At 41.6% G+C, this 24517-nt stretch overlaps 1 protein-coding gene across 1 annotated transcript in view; it reads left to right on the forward strand.

Annotated features, from left to right (window-relative positions):
• The window catches only part of AGO4 (argonaute RISC component 4), a 37478-nt gene extending 13249 nt beyond the window's left edge, over positions 1–24229 (forward strand). The window contains 16 exon segments of the mRNA XM_040619250.1: positions 306–487; positions 927–1063; positions 1170–1304; positions 2216–2303; positions 4562–4709; positions 5157–5276; positions 5400–5528; positions 5780–5913; positions 7037–7063; positions 7065–7204; positions 8205–8364; positions 11017–11332; positions 11478–11612; positions 17416–17517; positions 17791–17990; positions 20386–24229. Coding sequence (XP_040475184.1) covers positions 306–487; positions 927–1063; positions 1170–1304; positions 2216–2303; positions 4562–4709; positions 5157–5276; positions 5400–5528; positions 5780–5913; positions 7037–7063; positions 7065–7204; positions 8205–8364; positions 11017–11332; positions 11478–11612; positions 17416–17517; positions 17791–17990; positions 20386–20494 — 2262 coding nt within the window. The 3' untranslated portion in view covers positions 20495–24229.
• The last annotated feature ends 288 nt before the right edge of the window (positions 24230–24517 follow it).

The raw sequence follows: 24517 nt of genomic DNA on the forward strand, positions 1-24517 counted from the left end.
TCTAAGTACTTCATGTAAGTGGAATCATACAATATATGTCCCTTTGTGTCTGGCGTATTTCACTTAGCATAATGTTTTCAAGGTTCATCCATGTTGTAACATTGACCTTATTTTCAAACTATTGCATAATAGTTAATATTATATTATTCCCCTCTTGATGGACACTTCGGTTGTTTCCAATGTTCTGCAATTACAGCAAGTGTTAAAATAAATATCCTTATGCAAATACTATGTTGAGTATTCCTGGGATCTTTCTTTTATACTCTGTAAATATATATATGTAACTGTGATTTTTTTCCCCTTAGGTTGATATGGAAGTGACTCTTCCAGGTGAGGGTAAAGACCAAACCTTTAAAGTGTCTGTTCAGTGGGTATCAGTTGTGAGCCTTCAGTTGCTTTTAGAAGCTTTGGCTGGGCACTTGAATGAAGTCCCAGATGACTCAGTACAAGCACTTGATGTTATCACAAGACACCTTCCCTCCATGAGGTTAGTACCTTAGTTTGAGTTCATTCCCACAAATGTCAGATTTTTTTTGGTAGTTTGCATTAGAACCATTGAAAAGTTTCTGCGTAAGTCACAGTGCAAACTTGGTTTCAAGTTTGTTTATAAAGTTTATAAAGTTGATGGGGCACTTGGGTGGTTCAGTCGTTAAGCGTCTGCCTTCGGCTCCGGGAGTGATTCTGGAGTCCTGGGATCGAGCCCCGCATCGGGCTCCCTGCTCCACTGGGAGCCTGCTTCTCCCTCTCCCACTCCCCTCACTTGTATTCCCTCTCGCTGGCTGTCTCTCTCTCTCTCTCTCTCTCTGTGTCAAATAAATAAATAAAATCTTTAAAAAATAAAAAATAAATAAAGTTTATAAAGTTGAGGGTAAAATGAAAGCCCTTTTAAGTTTTTGCTTGTAAAACATGCAAATTCATTTCTTCAGGTACACTCCGGTGGGTCGTTCTTTTTTCTCACCTCCCGAAGGTTACTATCACCCTCTGGGAGGGGGCAGAGAGGTTTGGTTTGGCTTTCATCAGTCTGTGAGACCTGCCATGTGGAATATGATGCTCAACATTGATGGTACGATAGAATTCTCTTTTTCCCCTTTACTCTTTTGGCTAGTTTTTTTTTGGTGCTTTCCCTTTCTCTGAACCGAAGCTAAGTATCCACCCTCTCTGTTTGTTAGTGTCTGCAACTGCTTTCTACCGGGCTCAGCCTATCATTGAGTTCATGTGTGAGGTTTTAGACATTCAGAACATCAATGAACAGACCAAACCGCTAACAGATTCCCAGCGTGTCAAGTTTACCAAAGAAATCAGAGGTAGGTATTTGCATTACAGTAGTCTTGGCAAGGCAGCTCAGCTTGGTGCAAGGAGCAGGGTCTCGGAGTCAGACACACCTGGGTTTCCATCCCGTGCCTGCCCATTCTATCAGTGGGACCTTGGCTAGTTACTTAACCATCATGAACCTTAATTTACTCATCTCTATGGTAAAGAAAATAACGAGTATCTTTAAGTTTTTTTGTAAGAATTAAATGCAATTAGATGTATAAAGCTTCTTGTCCAGTCACTGGCACACATCAGGCACTCTTACCCTTTACCCACTTAAAAACTTTCATTTTGAGGCGCCTGAGTGGCACAGTGGTTAAGCGTCTGCCTTCGGCTCAGGGTGTGATCCCGGCGTTGTGGGATCGAGCCCCATATTGGGCTCCTCTGCTGGGAGCCTGCTTCTTCCTCTCCCACTCCCCCTGCTGTGTTCCCTCTCTCGCTGGCTGTCTCTATCTCTGTCGAATAAATAAAATCTTAAAAAAAAAACCTTTCATTTTATTTTATTTTATTATTTTTTTAAACTTACATTTTAATAAAATAACACAGGTTTATTCTCCTTTGGAATTTCTTTTCTTGTTATTAGCTATCTTCTCTCACTACAACGTAAGCTTCATTAGGGCTATCTCTAGACCTAATAAAAAAATACCAGAATAGTTAGTGTTTAGTAAATATTTATTGAACGAATTAATAAATTTATGTAGGTTGCACATTTTAAGTCATCTGGGTTCTAAGTTTTTCTTCTTAGCTAAGACTTTTTGCCTATACATGATAAAATTGTTCTCATATCCTTGCAACTTTTGTCCTGTATGATGAGGTGCCTTTCTGAAGACAACATTTGAACCTGTTTTTGTCACTATGATTTTAATTAATGCCTGATGTTTTGACTTTTTTTTTTAAACTTCAGGTCTTAAAGTTGAGGTGACCCACTGTGGACAGATGAAACGAAAATATCGAGTTTGTAATGTGACTAGACGGCCAGCCAGTCATCAAACGTATGTTTACCATATCTGAAATGATACTGTTACATTTTTGGTAGCAGAAGAATCTGCTGTGATCTGAGAAAATGGTATCCCGTATTGCAAGTTTCAGAATCACTGAGATCATCACTTTTAAGCGCCACAGCTTTAAAAAATGTTCTAAATATTTTTGATAGAGACATTTAAAAAACCTATTTCTTCTTGCCTTCGATTCATTTCACTCTTAAACAAAGGATGCCAAACACAGATCAACTTTTGTATAACGATGCAGAGTCCTCATTACAGGCATCATTTATTATCCTGTTGTAATTCTCAATGCGTGTCCCAAAGGGTCGGTTAAGTCCTATCAGTCATATAAGGCCGTCATGAGAAGACATTGCTGTGTGTTTTGCTTGGACTTTTCTCTTTTTGTAGCTCGCTGCCGCTTCTTTCCAGCTGCCAGAGTGTATGGCATGCCTCCAGCAGCTACTCGTTTCCATTTTCCAATCTTATTTTTCTAATCACCCAACTTCTGATCCACTGTGCGCTATGCAAAATGAGAAAATATAATGAAAGTGCTTTTTATTTACTATATATGTAAGTTTTGTTCTTGTAAGCAAGATCTTTAAACTGGTGTCTGACATAAATAAATACTGGCTCCTCCAAGGAAAGAGCATGAACTTAAATATATAAACTTTACATTATTTTGGCTAGTCAGAAGCCTTTTGTTTGTTTGTTTGTTTATATTCTTTTTTTTTTTTTAAGATCTTATTTATTTATTTGACAGAGATAGAGACAGCCAGCGAGAGAGGGAACACAAGCAGGGGGAGTGGGAGAGGAAGAAGCAGGCTCATAGCGGAGGAGCCTGATGTGGGGCTCGATCCCATAACGCCGGGATCACGCCCTGAGCCGAAGGCAGTTGCCCAACCGCTGTGCCACCCAGGCGCCCCTGTTTGTTTATATTCTTCTCTGACAGTTTTAGTTCCATGGTTCTCAATTTTTAGACTTTAGCGTACATCAAAATCATCGGGAAGGGTTTGTTCTAGATAGTAGAAGCTTTTGGGTGACCTCTGACTAAATGTTGGTATATTAATTCAGTATGATTTGAATAAATTCTTCTGTATGAACCCATATGCACCTGATGTGAATTTCTTCAGAGTTATAAAGTGGTGTTCCATGTATTCTTCATATTATACTATTGACTTCATTCTCTAGGGGGTAAAAAGTGACTGAAACCTTATGAAGTCACTGTTGAGAAGTGTAGCTTTTGTTTCAAGAACTGCATCTTTTTCATTATTTACTTCACATTACCCTGTAAAAATAATTTTACTTATAGATTTATGTAATCTTTGCATGAAAATGAGAAGCACGTAGATTTAAATATCACATAGATGATTCTCACTGCATTGTTGTGTTGTAGGGCTGCAGCAGGTAAAAAAGCAGGTTAGGGGCGCCTGGGAGGCACAGCGGTTAAGCGTCTGCCTTCGGCTCAGGGCGTGATCCCGGCGATCTGGGATCGAGCCCCACATCAGGCTCCTCTGCTATGAGCCTGCTTCTTCCTCTCCCACTCCCCCTGCTTGAGCTCCCTCTCTCGCTGGCTGTCTCTATCTGTCAAATAAATAAATAAAAATCTTTGGAAAAAAATAAAATAAAATAAAATAAAATAGCAGGTTAAAGTTATTATTGTACCAAGTATTTAAGATAATTTGCCCCCTGGAAGAACCAAAGAAAGAGAATTTCTTAAATCATGCTCTCCAGTTTATATCAAATATCCTGGCACAGTCTCAGTTTCATGTGTTTGGTCTTTTGTCTCTAAATCCACATATATTTGTCCTGGTTTGGGGATCTGGAAATGTTGCCCCAATAACTATGTTACACTCACTTTACAAAAAGTTCTCTTAAGCAAATAAAGCTCCTTTATGGATGATCCCAAGTCCTTATTTGATTTTAATAATGTATAGGAAGCCAGCTAGAGATGATATATCTATCCGTAGGTGTCAACTGACCTCTAGTGAGTTTGTATTTTCTGGTTCTGCAGCTTCTTCTCGTTTTAACTTCTCTTTAAGTTTTAATTTAATATTTTTCTCATCCTACCTTCAACAAACATGGAAAATTCCAAGAATCGCTGTTCTCATTAAATACTAAAATGACTTAAGTGAAACTGGTCAAATAAAGATTGACCTTTGTTTTTTAAGTGACTGATCAAGGTAGAAGATGTTAGGCTTTTGTTTGTTTGCTTGTTTAAGAAAAAAAGAACTTGAAGACATTTCTAAAAAGAATATTCTCTCCCATAGTTTTCCTTTACAGCTAGAAAATGGTCAAGCTATGGAATGCACAGTAGCTCAGTATTTTAAGCAGAAGTATAGTCTGCAGCTGAAATACCCCCATCTTCCCTGTCTCCAAGTGGGACAAGAACAAAAACATACATATTTGCCACTCGAGGTAAGCTAAACTGAATTTTCCTTTGCCAAATCTGCCAGTCTCTTGAATGAGTTAAAAAAAAAAAAATCATGTTCTAAACTAGTAGTAGAATTTCCTATTAATTTCTAAAGTATTTTGGGCAGGGGCACCTGGGTGGCTCAGTCTGTTGAGTGTCTGACTCTTGGTTTCAGATCAGGTCATGATCTTGGGTTTGTGGAATCCAGCCCACCATTGGGCTCCCAGCTCATCAGGGAGTCTGCTTCTCTCCCTCTGCCCCTCCCTGCCTCTCTGCATGTTTTTGCTCTCTCTCTCTGTCTCTCAAATGAATAAATAAGTCTTGAAAAAAATAAATAAAATATTTTAGGGAGATAGCTTCGCTAGGTAATAGCATTTTCATGTTTTGGGGAATGGAAGAGGTAAGATACAGTTTACCATTACACAAACGAATTTCTCTTTGCCTCTCTGTAGGTCTGTAATATCGTGGCAGGACAGCGATGTATAAAGAAGCTCACAGACAATCAGACTTCCACAATGATCAAAGCTACAGCAAGATCGGCTCCCGACAGACAAGAAGAAATCAGTAGACTGGTCAGTAAGGCATGGTCTTCACGATAAGCTAGCTTTCAGATGAGAAAACAAGACAATAGAAAACTCCTGGTAGGCCACAGTTACTCTTTGGTTTTTATATACGCAGGCTTTCCTGTTCTTTAGGTGAAGAGTAACAGCATGGTGGGTGGACCGGATCCATACCTTAAAGAATTTGGTATTGTTGTCCACAATGAAATGACAGAGCTCACAGGCCGGGTACTTCCAGCACCAATGCTGCAGTACGGAGGCCGGGTAAGCTTTTGATTTCATTCAGCAAGCTCCTTCCAACGACCAATCAACAAGAGAATAATCCAGGGTTTCTCCACTACACCACACTGAATTTACCCATAGTTTTGCTCATTATTGCGTTTTGTCTTTTGGCTAATACCAAATAGAGTTTTGTTTATCCCCTCATCGACATTAACATGGCCTTAGATTGTAATGTCTTTTCTCTTTTCTTTTGTTTCTTTTTTTTCTTTTCTTTTCTTTTTTTTTTTTTAAAGAATAAAACAGTAGCCACACCCAACCAGGGTGTCTGGGACATGCGAGGAAAGCAGTTTTATGCTGGCATTGAAATTAAAGTTTGGGCAGTTGCTTGTTTTGCGCCTCAGAAACAATGTAGGGAAGATTTACTAAAGTGAGTATCTTCATATTTTCAGCTTAGTAATATCCCTTCCAGATATGAAAATACCATCTTTACGTGAATGTGCTGTGTACGCTGGCACCACATCCCTGACTCCTATAGTGACGCCATCTGGCTGTAGGAAAAAGACCTTGTATTATAGTAAATTGCAAACTCGGGACTGACATTAAGAATCTGACTCAGCTTCCTTACATTGAAAGCAGAAACCTGTGACTAACAAGGCCGAAGCAGAGACGGTTGGCACACTCTTGAGTTCTTAGTGAAGCTTCCTTTGGTATTAATTGTATCTTTTCAGCTGAGATTAAAAACTCGTCCATATTTAATCATTATAATTTACGAGTGAGCTTGTTTTACGCAGGGTCACCAACTGAGATCATTGGCTCGTGTCTTACAGATGCAGCTATCTATGGAAAGGAACTTAGTGAGGAGGGTGGAAAAATCTAAGCAGGAAAAGGGAACTGGAAGGAAGAAAGGAATCTTACAAAATATTGGCAAATGTACAAAAGAAATGATTCTGAAAGCTTTATACATAGATTAAAGTCACTTCTCATATCCAAAATCTAAAACTTCACAATGAATTTCGTTTTTTTAACATGATGATTTCTTTTGATATTGCTATTGAATCAAATCTGTTACAAGTTTGAATGTAATCCTAAACATACCGATTTCGTGTTTCCATGTTCTCAGTTGAACACAAGCGTACCCAACCATTCTTGTGCCAAGCTTACCAAAATGCACATTACCTAAAATTTTGACTTTGCTCCTCTTTAGTTCAGAATTACTGATTTGAATGTTTAAAAAAAATTAAAAGTTAAAAAAAAAATCTTTGAACAGAAATGCTATTCTAGTTCCTGGGGCCTAGTTGAGGCATAATTATTTAAAAATTCATAAAGATTACCTGATAGCTTAATAATAATACAAATTCTTGTGCATTATAATTGCAGTGATACAATTGCCAGCCCGTCTTTGGCAACCAGTTAAAGATTTTTTTCTTTGTTTGTTTATTTTTAATTTTGGCTAAGAATGTGCAGAACTGAAAGAAGTATCTTAGTGGAAAATAAATGCTAGGAACATACTCTGAAATGAAAGCACCGCGCCACTGGTTCTATTTTAACAGGAGTTTTACTGACCAGCTCCGTAAGATCTCCCATCCAGGGTCAGCCGTGTTTCTGCAAGTATGCACAAGGTGCAGACAGTGTGGAGCCCATGTTCAAACACCTGAAAATGACCTATGTGGGCCTCCAGCTAATCGTGGTTATCTTGCCTGGGAAGACACCAGTGTACGGTATGGACTCCTTTAATATTGAATGAGGGATGATTTCAAGGAGTAGGTCAGGATAAGCTAGGTTGTGCTGTAGTCACAAACAACCCCAGGCTCTCGGTGACACAAAGCACCAAAGGTTGATTTTTTTGCTTCTGCTGTGTGTCCGTTAAGGTAGACCGTGGCCTCTGTCCCATGCCGTCATGTCATTTTCCCTCTGGGACCCAGGCTGGCAGAGCAGTTGCTATTTGGAAAGTTGCTGGCCCCCTGGCAGAGAGAAAAGAGAGCTCTGGAAGGCTCTTAACATTTGCAGCTTCTTGACCGGAACCAGCCACATGGCTCTTCCCAACCTTTGTGAGGGAATCGGAGAACGGGGGTCAGGAAATGCAGTGGGAATGAGTGTGGGGCATACAGCGGGATTCTAGCATAGTCCTCAAAGCAGGAAGAACCAGAATGTTTGGTGAAAAGGAAGAGCGGGGGGGCCTACCACTTCCAGAAAAGAAGCTGTTTAGTTTGTGTCTATTTTAACAAGAGTGATACAAAGTTCTTTTGCCTATCATCTAAATAAAGGATTTGGGAACCACAGACCAGCTATTTGAACTTTATAAAATGTCTTCAGTGCCCTTGTAGTTGTTTCGTTTGTTACTGTTTATCTCTCATGTTTAGAGGAAAAAGAGGGGGAGGTGGGAGAAAAATCCTTGAAAGGCAAAGAGCTGGCATGTATACAGAGAGGGAGGAGCTGGGAGATGGATTCCTTTGCCAGACCAGTCCTGTGGAAAAAGTACCTTCAAGGTTCTGAGCTAGTGGCGGCAGGCAGCATCCGAGAGTAAAGGAAGTGGGCTACCTTCAATGCCTGCGGGAGGGAAGAAAAGGAAGAATCGCCCCCGGGGGTTTAGCAGATGAAACGACCACGTCTAGCACAGCGCACTGTGTAAATGTGTATGTGTGGGTGTTTTCCTCTACTCTTAGTCATTAGGAGAATATTTAACCATTTTTAAATTAATTAATGAATTTATCCTTGTAGCGGAGGTGAAACGTGTTGGAGATACCCTCCTGGGTATGGCCACACAGTGTGTCCAGGTAAAAAATGTAGTGAAGACCTCACCCCAGACCCTTTCCAACCTTTGCCTGAAGATAAATGCAAAGCTCGGAGGAATTAACAATGTGCTTGTACCTCATCAGAGGTAAGGTGCTGAACTCTTGTGTTTTCAACTTTTTTTCCTACATTTTTATTAAGATCAAATGTAATGTAATTTGCAGTCACGCACACAGATCTTAAACATGCATCTCCATTACTTTTTCTTACGTATGTATACACTCATGTAACCACTACTTAGGTGAAGATCTAGAACATTTCCAGCCCCTGTCAGGCTTCCTTGTGGCCCCTCCCAATAGATAACCCCCAAAGATAACCACTATCACCATAGATTAGTTTTGCCTATTTTTGAACTTAATATGAATGGAACCATACAATATGTAGTATTTTGTGTCTGCTGCTTTTGTGTCTGGAATTCATTCACATTACTGTATTAAGTAGTAGTTTACTCATTTTCATTGTTGTATATTATTTCATTATATGGATATACCACAGGATTTTAATCTGTTCTACCATTGATGGATGTTTTTGTGCATTCAGTATACAATTTTTCTACATTTTTGGTGGATGTAAATACTCTTTCTCCTGGGTATATTTCCGAGAGTAGAATTGCTAAGTTATAGAGAGTACATGTATTTAGCATTGATAGATACTGTCAAAGAGTTTTCCAGAGTGGTTGTACCAGTTTACATTTCCATGAAGATTTCTGGTTGCTCCATATTCTCACCAACACTTGATAGTATCAGTCCTTTTAACTTGAGCCATTTTGTTTGGGATGATAGTATCTCATTGCGGTTTTAATTTGCATTCCTCCGATGATTAATCATGTTGAACACAATTTCATATGTTTACTGGCTATTTGGATATCCTCTTTTGTGATGGGTTTGTTCAGTTCTTTGCCATTTCTTAGATTGGGTTGTCCATCTTTTCATTAATTAGTATTTTCCCTCTCTATTGAGATACTATCTGACTTGCTAACTCAAAAATGTTTTCATGTGAAATTCTGTATGTGAAAGTGATTTGAAAAGTTCAGTTTAGGGCTGTGGTATTAGTGATTGCTGTACTTGACAAGAATATGAAATTGCTCTTGTACAAACATATTCCAATTCTTAATTTGCCCTTGAATACAATTTATAGGTAACAAAATCCTTCCTACACCATTGATGGATGAGGTATACAGGCAGTATGGGAAGTTAACCTAAAATCTGAGATCATTTAATTTTACCCCAGATACTTGAGACAATATGACATGGTAGTTTAGGGCATGTACCTCGGTGTCTGACGCCCTGGGTTTGGATTCCAGCTTTATTGTTTCCTAGTCATGTATGCTTGGGCAAGCTCCTTCATCTCTTCTGTCTCGTTTTTTAAATCTGGAAAATTGAGATAATAATTGTGCCACCCTCATGGGATTATTGTGAGGACTACATGAGTTAATACAGGTAAAGTGTTTAGCACAGTGGCTGGTACATAGTATATGTAAACTGTTACTACGTTATGCATATGTATGTTGCAGATGTGTGTTGGCTGTTGTACTGCCCCACCCCATCATGTTGCATGCGATACCTACAGAGAAATATAACACAGCCTCTGCCCTCATGGAGCTATCTGTTACATTACGGAAGATTTTCAGATTTGGGATGCCTCCTACAGTACACTTTAAGGATCAGTACTCAGTTCCAAACCCTTCCTTTAGGAATTTGCCAGAGAAGCATGCATGATTTTTCTCCCTTGATTCCTTAGAAAAATCAGTGTCAAATAAATGAGTTCATTCTTTCAACAATATTTATTGAGTGCCAGTTGTGAGCTAGGCAGTGTTCCAGGCACTAGGGATACTGCAGTGAATAAAACAAAACAAATAAAATTCCTGCCCTTGTGGAGTTTACACTCGTGTGTGTGTGTGTGTGTGTGTGTGTGTGTGTGTGTGTAGAAAATAAATACAATTTAAATTAAGTGGGGTGCCTGGCTGGCTCAGTCAGCAGAGTGTGTGACTCTTGATCTCAGGGTTGTGAGTTTGAGCCCCACATTGGGTGTAGAGATTGCTTAAAATTAGAATCTTTAAAAAAATAATTAAGTAAAATATGTGGTATATGTGATGAATACTATAGATAAAAATAAAATAGGAAAGTAGCTAGACTCGATTCTCTTCTCTAAGCCTCACATCTTAAAGAGCATTGGGGGTTTTGTCCCCGTTCCACATAAATTCCACAATTCTGTATCCATTGTAGGCATCTTAGGATCCCAAGAGAATTCGTTCTGGGAAAGTCTTCCCTTCACACAGAGATTTTATTAAATTTGGCTCAGGCCCTCTTTTTCAATTCTTCCCTTCCTGCTATTATAGAAGAACCATGTTGACTTCTTTTTAAATATTTTATTTATTTACTTTAGAGAGAGAGAGCAGGGGGAGGAACAGAGGGAGAGGAAGAGTCTCTCTCTCCAGCAGACCCCGTGCTGAGCACAGAGCCCCACATGGGGCTCGATCCCAGGACCCTGAGCCGAAACCAAGAGTTAGATGCTTAACCTATTGAGCCACCCAGGTACCCCAACCATGTTGACTTCTTAAGTCAATTCAGATTCATTTCAGGAGAGGCAAGACACTCAGTGGGCCTTAGAGTTCTCACCCAATGTGTTCAAGTCTTTATTCTGTCTTGTAAAACTATATCTGTGATTATATCTGGTGAGCTTGAAAGTACAGATTTTCATCTGTATGTCTGAGTGTCAACGTCTCCTTCAATCTGAGCAGGCCCTCGGTGTTCCAGCAGCCTGTCATCTTCCTGGGAGCAGATGTCACGCACCCCCCAGCAGGGGACGGGAAGAAGCCTTCCATTGCTGCTGTCGTCGGCAGTATGGATGGCCACCCCAGCCGGTACTGTGCCACTGTTCGGGTGCAGACCTCCCGCCAGGAGATCTCGCAGGAGCTCCTCTACAGTCAGGAGGTAATTCAGGACCTCACTAACATGGTTCGAGAGCTGCTGATCCAGTTCTACAAATCTACACGCTTCAAACCCACTCGAATCATCTACTACCGTGGAGGGGTATCGGAGGGACAAATGAAACAGGTACTCTCATTACCCATAGCTGCCTTTGGGGGTTTCTGAGAAAGTGTCTGATGGAGCTTCCTCCCATCTGCCACTCCGGGTAAACCAGATCTGGGAGCTGCAAGGTGAGTTCTCAATTAAACGTCTATCTGTTTTTAACTCCTAGGTCGCCTGGCCAGAGCTAATAGCAATTCGAAAGGCGTGTATTAGCTTGGAAGAAGATTACCGGCCAGGAATAACCTACATTGTGGTGCAGAAGAGACATCACACACGACTTTTTTGTGCAGATAAAACAGAAAGGGTAAGAAACTATGGTAGAAGCCTCGTTATCTGATACATTATCTGATATATGTTTTCAGATGGGCATACATACAATTTTTTTCCCTAAAAACAAATATAATAATAATAACTACACTAACTCCAGTTGAACATAGGTGATCACTTCTGAATGATACAGGTTTCAAGCCTGAATATTTCTCTTGTGTGACAGAAAATGTTGGCTTCTGAGGTTTTTAAGGGAGTAAAAATCATGCCAAGATACACTACGGTGATACAGGCAAACCCCAAAGGGGTGATTTATCTATTTGGACTTTATTATCATTTGCTACTTCTTGTTACCAGTGCCTAAGGCATGGTTCTAGGATATAAAGAAGAATTTCTCTTCCAAATGATTTTGTATCCGTGCATATATCAATGCAGGGGATTCTTAGGGTGCACACTTTGAATGCTTATAACGTCACACTTACTAACCATGGGCAGGTTAACTTCTCTAAGCCATAATGTTCTCATCTGTAAAATGTAGTAAGAGCAATACCTATCTCACAGGGGTGTTGTAAGGATTAAATTAATAAATGAATATTAATTTGGGGTATAATTCCCAAAAAGAGGCATTTTGTACAATCGATTTATAATTTGTTATTTATGTGTAAACTACCCAATTATAGGTGCATAATATTGGGTGACTTTGCTTCTATGATATTTTCTGTGATGTTATTTCACCTTTTCCAAGGCCCTCCCTGGTCCGCCCCCAGAGAGACCAGTTCTTTCTGTTGCTTAATCTTGTAATCTTGTGGGTCACTCTCATTATTTTCTAGTACGCTCTTAGTTTTTGTCTCTAATCCAAGGCTGAGCTGTTTCTTTTTGTTTTCAGAATCATTGGAAAACTAAGTTTTTCTCCTTGGGCTCCAGTTCCACCGGTCAGCTCAGATTCCAAGTGTTATCTTCTGAACTGCCCAAACCCTGACTCAGTAGTACTTCTTAGACCTCCACTGATACAAATTCTCCAAACCCTTGCCTGAGCTCTGGTCACAGAACACCCTGCCACCCCCTCCTTAACCACACTGTCACCTCTCCATCCCTCCATCAAATTGCTGTCCTTGTAGCTCTAGGAGCTGGATTGTCTTCCTAAAACCCAGGCTCTTTCCTCATTTCGTTCTTTACCATCCCGTGTCACTCCTAACCTTCCAGAGATTGATGACCCCTGTCCTTGGTCTACCCTGCTCCCTCGACACTTACCAACATCTCCAGTTCTCTAATCGCGCCTCTTGCCAATCTCCAACTCTGGATCAGTCCACTTACCCGTTTCCTTTGCTTCGACTCTTAGGCCAATGGAGATTGCTGAGGAAGAAAGTAATTTGTTTAATGATGAATGATATTGCAGATTCATGATAGCAAACCTCAGCCAGGCTTTGATGCCGCTGTTTCTCCTTTTATTGGGTTCCCCTAGCATGTATTCCAAATCTTCACTCCTCAACTCCCCAGCCCAATCTGTGATGCCTTTATTGGCAGTGCTTTACCTTGCCAGCAGTAGAACAACCTTCTATTTCCCCAGAAAACAACATCCAGAAGGCATGAGTTTTCTCAGCTTCCTCTCCTCTCCTCTTTTTTATTTTTTTTTAAGATTCATTTATCCATTTTAGTGTGAGAGAGAGTGCAAGCTGGGGGAGGGGCGGAGGGAGAGAGAGAAGCAGACTCCCCACTGAGCACGGGGCTTGACACAGGGAACTTGATCTCAGGACCCTGAGATCGTGACCTGAGCTGAAATCAAGAGTTGGACGCTTAACCGACGGAGCCATCCAGGTGCCCCTCTCTCCTCTACTTTCAAAGGTACTGAAATGTGTTTTCTCCTCTCCTTCCACTCACATCTCAGAGGCTAATCTCTCCACCTATGCTTTTGTTCCTACAGGACCACTTCATTAATTACCATTGGTTTTCAAAACTCCAGTTCCTTCTCCTCACCCTCTAAAGTTCCTCAACTCTTCCTAGACCCCCCAGTAAGCTTCCCTAACTCTGTTTCTCAGTCAACCTACCACCTTATCTTTCTTTTCTTTCATGGCCAAACTTTTAGAAGAAAAATGACTGACTTTCCATCTGTACCTCCATTCCCTGTAGGCTGACTTCAGTTTCAATGATTCTATGGAAGTCATTCACTCAGTGACTTGCTCATTTCGAATCTAGTCCTATCTTGTCAAGTTCTCACACTGACCTCTTTGCCTGAGCAAGAATATGACTTTCCAGATTCACAACCCTCCTCTAGAATCAGGCTTTCTGCGACTTCTCTTCCTCATCTGGCCATTAAATACTGACATTTCCAGGCTTTCCATACTTTTCTCTCCCTCTTCTCTTCTGAATTTCAACTCTCTTTAGTCTCACCCACTTTTCTGCGTTCACTGATCTGGTTATAGATTCCTAAATTTGTATTCCCAACTGCACACATTTCTGTGCAGTTCCTGATCTGCACTTTCAATTGCCTACCAGATATGTTTCCTCAAATGCTCTGTGGACATTGTATCAGCAAGATAGGCTAGGCTGCGGTAACAAAAAAACCCTCCCAAGTCTTAGGGGCTTATAAAGATGCATTTCTTGCTCATATTACACATTCACTGTGCCTCTGTTGCAGCTGTGACCCTGATGTCCTCAGAGAAGAGAAGAATCTATCTGGAACGCCACTAGTCATTACATCAGAGGGAAAGAAAGATCCGCACAATCCATATGTTGGCTCTTAAAGCTTCTGCCCAGAAGTTTCCATCTCAGGCCACACTCTATCAGCCAAAGCAAGTTACATGGCCACTCCTGAGTTAACTGGGTGGGGATGTATAATCCTCCCCCAGGGAGGGCACGGGAATATTTGGCACTAGTGATCCAATCTACCACAGGCATTTCAAGCAAAACACGTCTAAACCTTCTCCTTATTGTTTTATCCTCATCCAAAGCCTATTCCTCCCTCAATTTTCCTTTTTTCCAGTGACTTGGCATCATTGTACATTAAGTCAGCCAAGCTAGAAACTTCAGCGTTGTCTTTAAATTCTCCCCCCCCTTCCTGTCCCCTCTTATCCAGTTGTTCAAATAGTCTTCTGTGTTCTGCCCTGAAATCTCTTGTCTCAGTTCTTCCTCTTGTGTGTTACCTCTGTCCTGGGCAGAACCTCCCGGATTGCAGGAGACTCCGACTGGTCTCCCCATCAGCATTCCTCCTTCACCGATGTACCCTCCACCTGCTGTCAGGGCTAGGCTTAAAAAATACAGATCTCAGGGCACCTGGCTGGCTCAGTCGATAGAGCATGTGACTCTTGATCTTGGGGTTGTGAGTTCAAGCCCCACATTGGGCTTAGAGCTTACTTAAAAAAAAAATGCATCTTACTTTGCCACTCCATTATTCAGAAAGCTTCACATATCCCCCATTGTCTACCAAATACTTCCCTTTGGTGTTCAGCGTTTTCCTAAGGTAGCCAAAACATTTTAGTTTCATCCTTCCACCGCGCCCTCATACACTTTCCATTTCCCATACACATTGTGGATTTGAATCCCCGAGATGACCACGTCCATGCCACTCTCCCCCCCCCCCGACTATTCTTATTAAGGTATAACGTAGATAACAGTAAAATCCACCCTTTTTAGTGTACTGTTCTGCAGGTTGTGACAAATGTCTATAGTGGTGTAACCACCATGTCTGTGAAGACATGAACAATCCATCATGCACACACATTCTGCCAAGCCCTTTGCAGTCAACCCCTTCCCTCACCGACCTAGCAACCACTGACAGGCATTCTGTCCTTACAGTTTTGCTTTTTTCCAGAATGATATACAAGTAGAACACCGTAGCCTTTGGTCTGGCTTCTTTTGCTTAGCATAACGCGTTTGAGGGTCATCCACGTTTATTGTGTATATCGCCAGTTCATTCATTTTTATCGCTTAGTATTTCATCCTATGGCGGAACCACATTAGTTCATCTATTCCTGACTTTAGGGGATATTTGGAGTGTTTCCGGTTTTCAACCCATCCCCCTTTCAGCTCCTGCTTATCCTATAAAGGATGGCTCTACTATTTCCTCCCACCAGCTCTTTCCAGTGCCTTCCGTAATGCTCTCATCACACTACATTGCAGTTCACTGCAGACGGTGCTCACAAAGGGCAGGAATGCGAGTTCATTCGTTCTCTCCGTGCCTCTGTCTCTCATCCCCAGCATCTGCTGCAGAGCCTTCCACATGGGCGCTCAAGCAGTAATTGTTGAAACGAACACGCCTGGATCTCTCTTTTCCCCAGGGCATCACCTCCTTCCGTTCTCATCTGTAGATTCTAAGAGCTTTGCTTTAAAAAGGATTCCATGCTGGGGCAACTGGCTATCTCAGCCCGTGGAGCATGTGACTCTTGATTCTCTGGGTTGTGAGTTTCAGCCCCACTCTGGCTGTAGAGATTACTTAAAAATAAAATCGGGGTACCTGGGGGGCTCAGTGGGTTAAGCATCCAAATCTTGATCTCAGCCTAGGTTTTTATCTCAAGGTCGTGAGTTCAAGCTCGTGTTGGGCTCCACACTGGGCATGGAACTTACTTTAAAAGTTACTTACTTACTTAATTAAAATCTTTTTAAAAAGAATTCTGTGGCCAAATAAGTTTGGAAAATCCTATTTACTCCATCTCCCTCTTAAAGAGTATACATCCCTGAATAAAGGTTCTGAGAAGTCATACAATAGAAGAACCCTTTTAACTTGGGTTCAGCCCAGTATTTCTCAAATCTGTTTGACCGTAAAATACGTAAACACATCCTGTGGAACTAATATCCCTGAAGAACACACTTTGGGAAACAATGCCAGAGCTATTATAACTCAGTTACGTTTCCTCTTATCCAGCTGGGTCCCCAAATTCACATTTGAACCTGATGGAATGAGACTTTTCTGTACTCGTGGACGTTCCTGTACACATCGGTGTACAATTCAGCCAAGGGTAGCGGTAGTTAGAATGGAGCCAAATAAACTCCCATCAAATTCATGCCTACAGAATAAAATTCCTCATACGGAACCCTGCTGTACAGCACGAAAGGATGAAAATTGACCAAATGGCAAGGTTTAATGCCTTTCCTTGTAAATGCGTTTCTGAAGTTCCCCTCTCTACTTTCCTAGAAGTTTGATTTTAGAATTTTGGCCGTAAATGAACCTTACAATTTAGAATTTTCAAAGTGTAAACGATCATCAGCTAGTTTTATAGCTGATCAGATTAAGACCCAAAGATACTCTGCTTTGTTAAGGTACATAGTTGCAAGACCAGGCTTAGAACTGAAACTCTGGTCTCCCTAATTCCCATTTCAGTGCACTCTTCCTGCTAATGCATGTGCTGGTGGCTTCTTTTATTGATTCTGTAAAAGCATTAGTTTTGTTGAGCCCCGTGCACCAGTTCAAAGATTTCTTCATCTTAACTTTTACTGAAAGTTGTGCTTATCTTTTTTACTCCAAGTAAGGAATAAAATTGATTTTTTTCCTCAGGAAGGTTATCCATTGTAAATGCCTTCCACCCCCCCATGAACAATGCCAACATATTATCTATAAATAGATGACAATAATGCAACCCAAGGTACCAGGTAAAATAATTCTTTGTCTGGATCCCCCTGGAGAAGCCATGGAATGTCTGTGTTTGAGAAAATGCTTGAGGATAAAGTGGTTCGGCTAAGAAACGTTACAGAACATTCAAGGTGTTGAACTAAACTGATTTTCAAGACTTCATTTAAGAACAGTTTGCTAACTTGTCACCAGTTAACACATAAGAGGAAAATATGGCCTGAGCTCAGTTTGGCATTTTGATGACTAATTATACTCCCCATCCCCTTTTTTTTGGTAGGTGGGGAAAAGTGGCAATGTACCAGCAGGCACTACAGTGGATAGCACCATCACCCATCCATCCGAGTTCGACTTTTACCTCTGTAGTCATGCAGGAATTCAGGTAATTTGGAAACTGGTTCAGATCTTTGACTCGATAGGGAGATGTTTGCAAATTCAGCAGCCGGCTTGACTAGACTTGTTACTCAACACTGTGCATTCACGTCGTTAATTTAGTGCTTGTATTCTAGAACTGTTATCTTTTGGTCTGGGTATCTGCTTGTAGGTGTCCTAGGCAGGAATACTTCTGGATTTAAGGAGTAGATTTCAATTCTTCTTTCCTCTCAGATAGGCAACCCATGTCACAAACATATTAATCATAAAAGTCTCTCTCCAGGGAACCAGCCGTCCTTCACATTACCAGGTCTTGTGGGATGACAACTGCTTCACGGCCGATGAGCTCCAGCTTCTAACCTACCAGCTTTGTCACACCTATGTGCGGTGCACGCGCTCAGTCTCCATTCCAGCCCCTGCATATTATGCCCGGCTTGTAGCTTTCAGGGCAAGGTATCATCTGGTGGATAAAGATCACGACAGGCAAGTTGCTCAGGCACAGTGAGATCTCTTTTTGTCTGAATTAGCAGCACGTTAAAAAAAAAAAAAAAGCTACTACAGAAAACTTTTTGGAAGAGCTAAACTTCCTTTTAGGGTTTAAATTTCAAGAAGTGAATAAAATTGAATGTGCCTTTGAGAACTTATAATGTGACTTTTGGTCCAAGAAGTGCTCAGGCTTGTTCATACTTGCATGGTGTGTCTATAGTCTGCCCAAGGAAAAACGTCTAACTGGGAGCTGCCTGTGGTTTTCCCATAGAGCCAGATGTATTCAGTTCTGCTCAGGTCCCGAGCAGCCTCAGAGGTGGCCCACACAGCGCCCTGGCTCTAGTCTGAGCAGTCACAGGCCTGTGGATTCCACTTCATGCGAGGGGAAGTCCTACACAGTTCACTTGGTTTTCTGTACAAAGAATGCACCAGAGTGAATCAGGGGCATGTGTGTGGGAGAGGAGGAGTGCCAGACCATTTTCACCCCCAAATAGGGATCTCAGAAGCATCAGACATTTTGACCTGTTACTGAGCACTATTAAATAGCTGAACAAGCTCTCTGCATTAATTTTCTTTTCCAAATGACCATCTGTGAAGTGTAGCAGTTTCTGGGCTCTTCCCCAAGTCTGAATTCAGCTGCTAAATAGTAGACATTCCATTGCAAGTCTATTTCTGTAAGGGTTGAAAATACGCTATTATGGAACATGCCCAGCTGTGGCTTTATACCTTCCATTCTGTAATATACATTCATTCATTCAACACATTTATTAGGTATTGACTGTGTGCCCAGCACTGTGCTAGGTACTAAAAATACTAAGATGAGGAAGACCTGTTTCCTGGGATTTTCTGTTTCGGCAGGGCAGACAATAGAGGCAAACAGAGCACTGACAATTAGCCCAAGGCTGTATAGGTGAAGGGGCAGTGGGACATCAGAAGAAAGGTTGTTAGAGAAGATTTCATTGCTGGATGAGTGCGATTTGGCTCTAGAAAGAAGAGAAAAGGGTTTTCCAGGCAAAGGGAACAATGGACATAAAGAGAAAGCAAGTGACATGTTTAGACAATAGCAAGTTTTCTTCCTTTTCTTTCTATTCCTTATCGGATAGTATGAAAGGGGAACAGCAGGCATGAAGCTGGAAAAGTATGTTAGAGCAGGTTTCCTTTGTTAAATGTAAAAGGCTACTTTGGGGATAAAATAGGCAGACCTTAACCATTAATTGGGCATGAGTGGGAGAGAAGAGGATGAAGTAAAAGATGACTAAGATTGTGAGTTTAGATGGTAAGGGCAATAATAATTTAAGTAGTAAAATAATTAAATAGCAAAAGAAATAATTTAAGTCAGAAGAGGGTTGGTGATATACAGTTAGTTTACCAAGCCCTTTATATCCTACCCTTAAGAGGTCTGTTCAGAAGTTGTTACTGTTTTTTTGTTTTGTTTTGTTTTTTGTTTTTTTAAAGATTTTATTTATTTATTTGACAGAGATAGAGACAGCCAGCGAGAGAGGGAACAAAAGCAGGGGGAGTGGGAGAGGAAGAAGCAGGCTCATACTGGAGGAGCCTGATATGGGGCTCGATCCCATAACGTCGGGATCACGCCCTGAGCTGAAGGCAGACGCCCAACCGCTGTGCCACCCAGGCGCCCCAGAAGTTGTTACTGTTATCGTAAAAGACCAAAGTTTAAAGGAGTTGTTACCTCTTCAAGGTTGTGTAGCTAGTGAGGAGAAGATGAGAAGAGACTCCTGGCACAGTAACATCTACGCAGCAACATAGTATGTTCCAGCATTATCCTAGGCACAGGAATTCGTTCAACATATGGTTGTTGAGACTCTACTGTGTGCTGGGCACCAGGGGTTCAGTGGTGAGTCAGAGAGACAAAGTCACTGCTTTCTTGGAGTTTGCATTTCCCGGGGTAAATATATAACTATCCAATTAATAATTTCAATTTTGTTTAGTACCATGAGAAAAAAAAAAGGTAGAGGATTCTGTGAAAGTGTGTTTCAGGTGGCTCTGACCTGAACTTTGGAAGCAGGGGAGATTTCTTTGGGGAAAATGACATGTGACTGAAGCCTAGAGGACAAGTAGGTATTAACCAGGCATAGTAGGCAGCGGAGGTCCTAATGTCAGCGCTGCTAAGGATTGGGTCTCTGTGGACATTGTTCTAGCTGATTATTGCCACAGTCCATTCAATAAATTATATGCATTTTTCAGGTGAGCTTACTCACGTTTAGAGAGACACAACACATTATTTAAGGAGCCACAGCTTGAGCCTAAGATCTTCTTGAATCCAGTAGTATTTGTGCTGTTTGAAACGTGTGAAGTTGGAAGTGGTCTTCTGTTACACCTGTTTTTTTTTTTTTGTTTTTTGTTTTTTGTTTTTGCCTTATTCTCTTTACAGCGCGGAAGGCAGTCATGTGTCAGGACAGAGCAATGGCCGGGATCCTCAGGCCTTGGCCAAGGCTGTGCAGATCCACCATGATACCCAGCACACGATGTATTTTGCCTGAGAGTCTCAGAAAAAGAACTCACCCAATTTGGCACCCCACGCAGCCTCAAAATGTTTCAAATGCCTACTGCCTCTCGAGAGAGCCAAGTTGACTTCAGGTGGTCTTCTACCAGCAGCTCGGAATAGTTGCACTGAATCTATTCTTCGCAGCACCGTCTGATGCATCAACAAAATTGAGCCATTTTTTAAAAGTAATAGATACTCATAGATTGTCTTTTCTGATGCACTGGACTGAATTTTTACCTCATCATGCAAAGGCTGATCAGCCTGAACTTCCTTAAGGACTCTACAAGAAAGGTTTCTATGGAATATTTTGCTAGCTGTGGGGTTCACCGCATCCCTCTAGTCTTATAAGAGAAGATTATTCCTTGTTTTCTGTATTCATTGAGTGGGGCGTGTGCATAAGCGGGAGAGAAAAACCAAACAATCTACTTCAGTTCAGCGTCACCTTTTTAATTGTGTGGGTCCATAGTAGACTTTTTAATGGAGATTTCTGACTTCGCCACTGTAAATGCCTTTAACAAGCATTAATTTTTGCAGGTTTTACAGAGTTTTATTAGTTTTCCTACTTTATCTCCTTGATGTCTACAGACTCGTGCTGGTGCAAGTACAGGCTGCCAGGCGGTTGCACTATATTTGACTACAGATTCAGACCGGGCAGTCGTCTTACTCGGTTGACTTTTGTGACTGTGTGGCACACAGGTGTAATGCATGCCACGGTGACAGATAATACTGCCATGGCACAAGTACTCACGTGTCCCCCTCTTTGAAAAAAAAATCAGCTTTTAGTATTTTTCAGAGTTTTCAAAAGTGCCCATTTTATGCTGCTGTGTGGTTTGTTAGATCTAAATGATTTTTAAACTTTTCTCATAGAAAATTAACTTTGGCAATAAGCATTTTTTAAGGTCCCTTCTCTTCCTCCCCCAACAGTGTAGTTTTCTAGGTGAGATTTCAGTATGATTTTATCAGCTATTTCTTATAGACCATAATCTGGCAATTTCTGAAACTGGTCAGAAAAGACATATATTTCCATGACTTTTTAAAGAATTATCTTTATCTGTTTTATAGTCACAGTCGGTGTCCTGTCACTTTGTTTTAAAATAAGCTAGAACCAGGATGCTTCCTTATCGGATAGGCTTCGCCAATCCTTAAGGTACATTGAGTGGTGCTGCGACCTGCATAAATGTACCGGCATTTAAAACTTTTTTTCCCGGGAATCAAGGTTACTCACACAATTACGTGCAGTGCAAATTTTTTTGCTTCTCTTTCAACCTGAAATGTACTTGATGGGGTTTCCTTCCTTTCACTAAACTAAAACTGCATAGAAAATGTTGATCTTTCTTAATAGATTCTAGATCCCGCTCGCAAGGAGACGGGTTCCTTTCTTGTCCGAACAAAGGGAGCTGGTCTAAAGCAAGCATCAGTGAAAATGTAGGGGAAAAAACGCATTTTGTATTTAGTGTAGATAACACTTTGTGAATGGACAACAGTTACATAGAGTCTTGGTAGTTCCAGCCAGTGTTTCCCAGCCCAAGTTTTATTGACTTGTGATTCTCTGTCCTGGAACCTCAGAAGTGAGAGCTGGAGAAGGGGATAAAGGCCCCGGAGCCACAGTCCGCATGGCCGAGGAAGGTGCTGGGGGAAGAGACAGATACAACGTGGGAAAATGATGTTGCCCCCTCTGTCTGGAAACTGCTGGTGGGGAAACACTGGATCTGATGGTGAGGGGTGTTTGCTTGAACTCATCAGCCGGTCCAAATCTCTTAAACTAGCCTTCTCAAAATCCCAGCAATACAAAGCACTGTTCTTCTTCAGTCTTTTAAAGAAGCTTGTAAATACATTGAAGTTTACATTTCCACGTGCTGTTCATCAGCGGCACCACCCGTGTTGCCGAGACTGGTCTCTGAGAGTTTTACAACGTATCTTGAGTCCCGCAGCTCGTTGAGATGACTGCAGACATCCTTACTCTCTGCATCTAGTGGGATGAAAGCAAGCTCTGTAATTGAGGCACGGCACAGGCAGGAGTGAAGAGATGGCAGATGTTAATTCCTTACGATTTTCCTTTTCTGCAAATACCTCACTTGGATACTACAAATCAGGACGTGTTGGTGAGGGGCTGGCTGCTGCTTTTATTCACGCTTGTTCAGGGAGAGCTCAGAATATACCTGTCAGCATGGCCACCCTGGACCCAAGAGGAGGAAACAGAAGCTTCTTTCGGAGGAGGAGGACTGACCGGCGTCCAGGATGTGAAGAAGTCTTGGTGGCCGCCGGCCAGCGGGCACCGCACCTGCACTGCAGCGCCTCGGGCTCGCTTGGTAACGCACAGCAGGGTCACTTCTCATCACCTCCGGGCCCGTGTGGAGCAGGGAGCGAGGCGGGGGGCCAGGAAGCCCTGATTCGCTTGCCGGCAGTTGGGCCATGTGCTTGACCGTGAACTATACGGTCTGTACAACCTCAGTCAGTCCTGTACGCTGGGCCAATCAGCGTGGTGGTGGAGGAAAAGCCGGGAGGCCTATTTTTTATAGGGAAACAGTACCTGTAAGGGGGCAAACGCTCTCGTTTTGGATGAAAGGAAAGAAATACGGAAGAACTAGGATTATTGGGGGGGAAAAACCTGCCGAGGGGGTGAATCTTGAAGAGGTAATCACTACAGAATCAGAGTTGCAGCAATACTATTGCAAGCAAGTCTGAATGCGTCATTTCAGTTTGGCCTGACAATTGGAATACGATAACCCCTTGGGACTGACTGAATCGTTATGCATGTGTCAATCAATGGGAGGTGTGCATTCTCTAGAAGTAGATTTAGGCTGGTTTTTTGTTTTGTTTTGTTTTAATGCGGCCTGTTTAGGCACTGTCATGTGGTGTGAACGATTGAAATGTAGCAACGCTAAAGAGTAACAATTAGGGGATAAGGAGCGGGGACATTAGGGGAGTGGTGACGATCCAGATGCGGAACCGATCATGGTTTCTGACTGTCGTTAGCTGTTGAACCCTGAGCGGTTCCTAAAATGAGCTAGCCGGCTTCGCGCAGCCGCAGTCTGGGCCGGCGGAACATACTCATTCTTACTGTAAATTCTATTTGCTGCTTCCAAAGGTGATGATTTACAGGTTCTAAATGGTCTGTGCTTTAGGATCTGGTGCCCAGCCTATGTCAGAGCTTCCCTACCTGGCTCAGCTCTCTACCCGTCTTGTGGGAAAAGGCAACCCACTGTTTAAGAAGTCTCACCCTCTCTGCCCTGCCCTAGCGGCCCTTTGTGGATGTGCTGTAAGATTTTCTTGCTCAATAGCAAGGTGGTAGCTCCGCTTTCATTTTAAGAAAGTGGAGGCTGAGGGCATTGTATCAATACTGCTTCAACTCCAGGGATTTTTCCTTATAAAATTAAAGGGAAGATCTTGTTATTGATTAACCATTTTCTTATCCCTTGCTATTGACATTCATGCTCTTTCTATGTCTAGTGGCTGAAAATGTTTGCATTTGTTCATTTGACTAATGGTGTAATTTTGGTTTCTATATTGTTAGACCTGTAATGTTTTAAAAATGTATTTTATTAACTTTGGACTGGATGTATGTCTCTAGCAATACGAGGTACTTTCTAAACTATTAAGGGAGGGGTGGTATCCCCATGTTGAGATAAGATGATGGTTGTTTAAATTTAGCATTTTTTTTTTTTGGCCTGCAGGGATATTTTGTGTTCATGTGTCCAAAAGAGAATAAATTGGCATTCTTGTGCCAAAAGTTGTTTTTCTTGTCAATTGCCTAATACATACAGAGTATACGCTAATGGTAACACGCATGGTTGCTGTTTAAAAGTTTCCTCAATTTAAGAAATTGGAGAAAGAACAGAGAAGAAACTTTGTGTTTTTAACTCCTGGAATTTTGGAAGTGCTTCTCAGCAAAATTTCACATATGAAAACTTTCACAAGATTCATCAGGGTTCTGGGTATAGCTCTTCATGGGAAGATCTACTTCAGTGAAGTTTTGAGAAAAATCTGCCGTCTCCAGGGGGCAGTATGGCCCACATAC

The sequence above is a fragment of the Ursus maritimus genome, unplaced genomic scaffold (assembly GCF_017311325.1).
Source record: "Ursus maritimus isolate PB19 unplaced genomic scaffold, ASM1731132v1 scaffold_32, whole genome shotgun sequence".
NCBI lineage: Eukaryota > Metazoa > Chordata > Mammalia > Carnivora > Ursidae > Ursus > Ursus maritimus.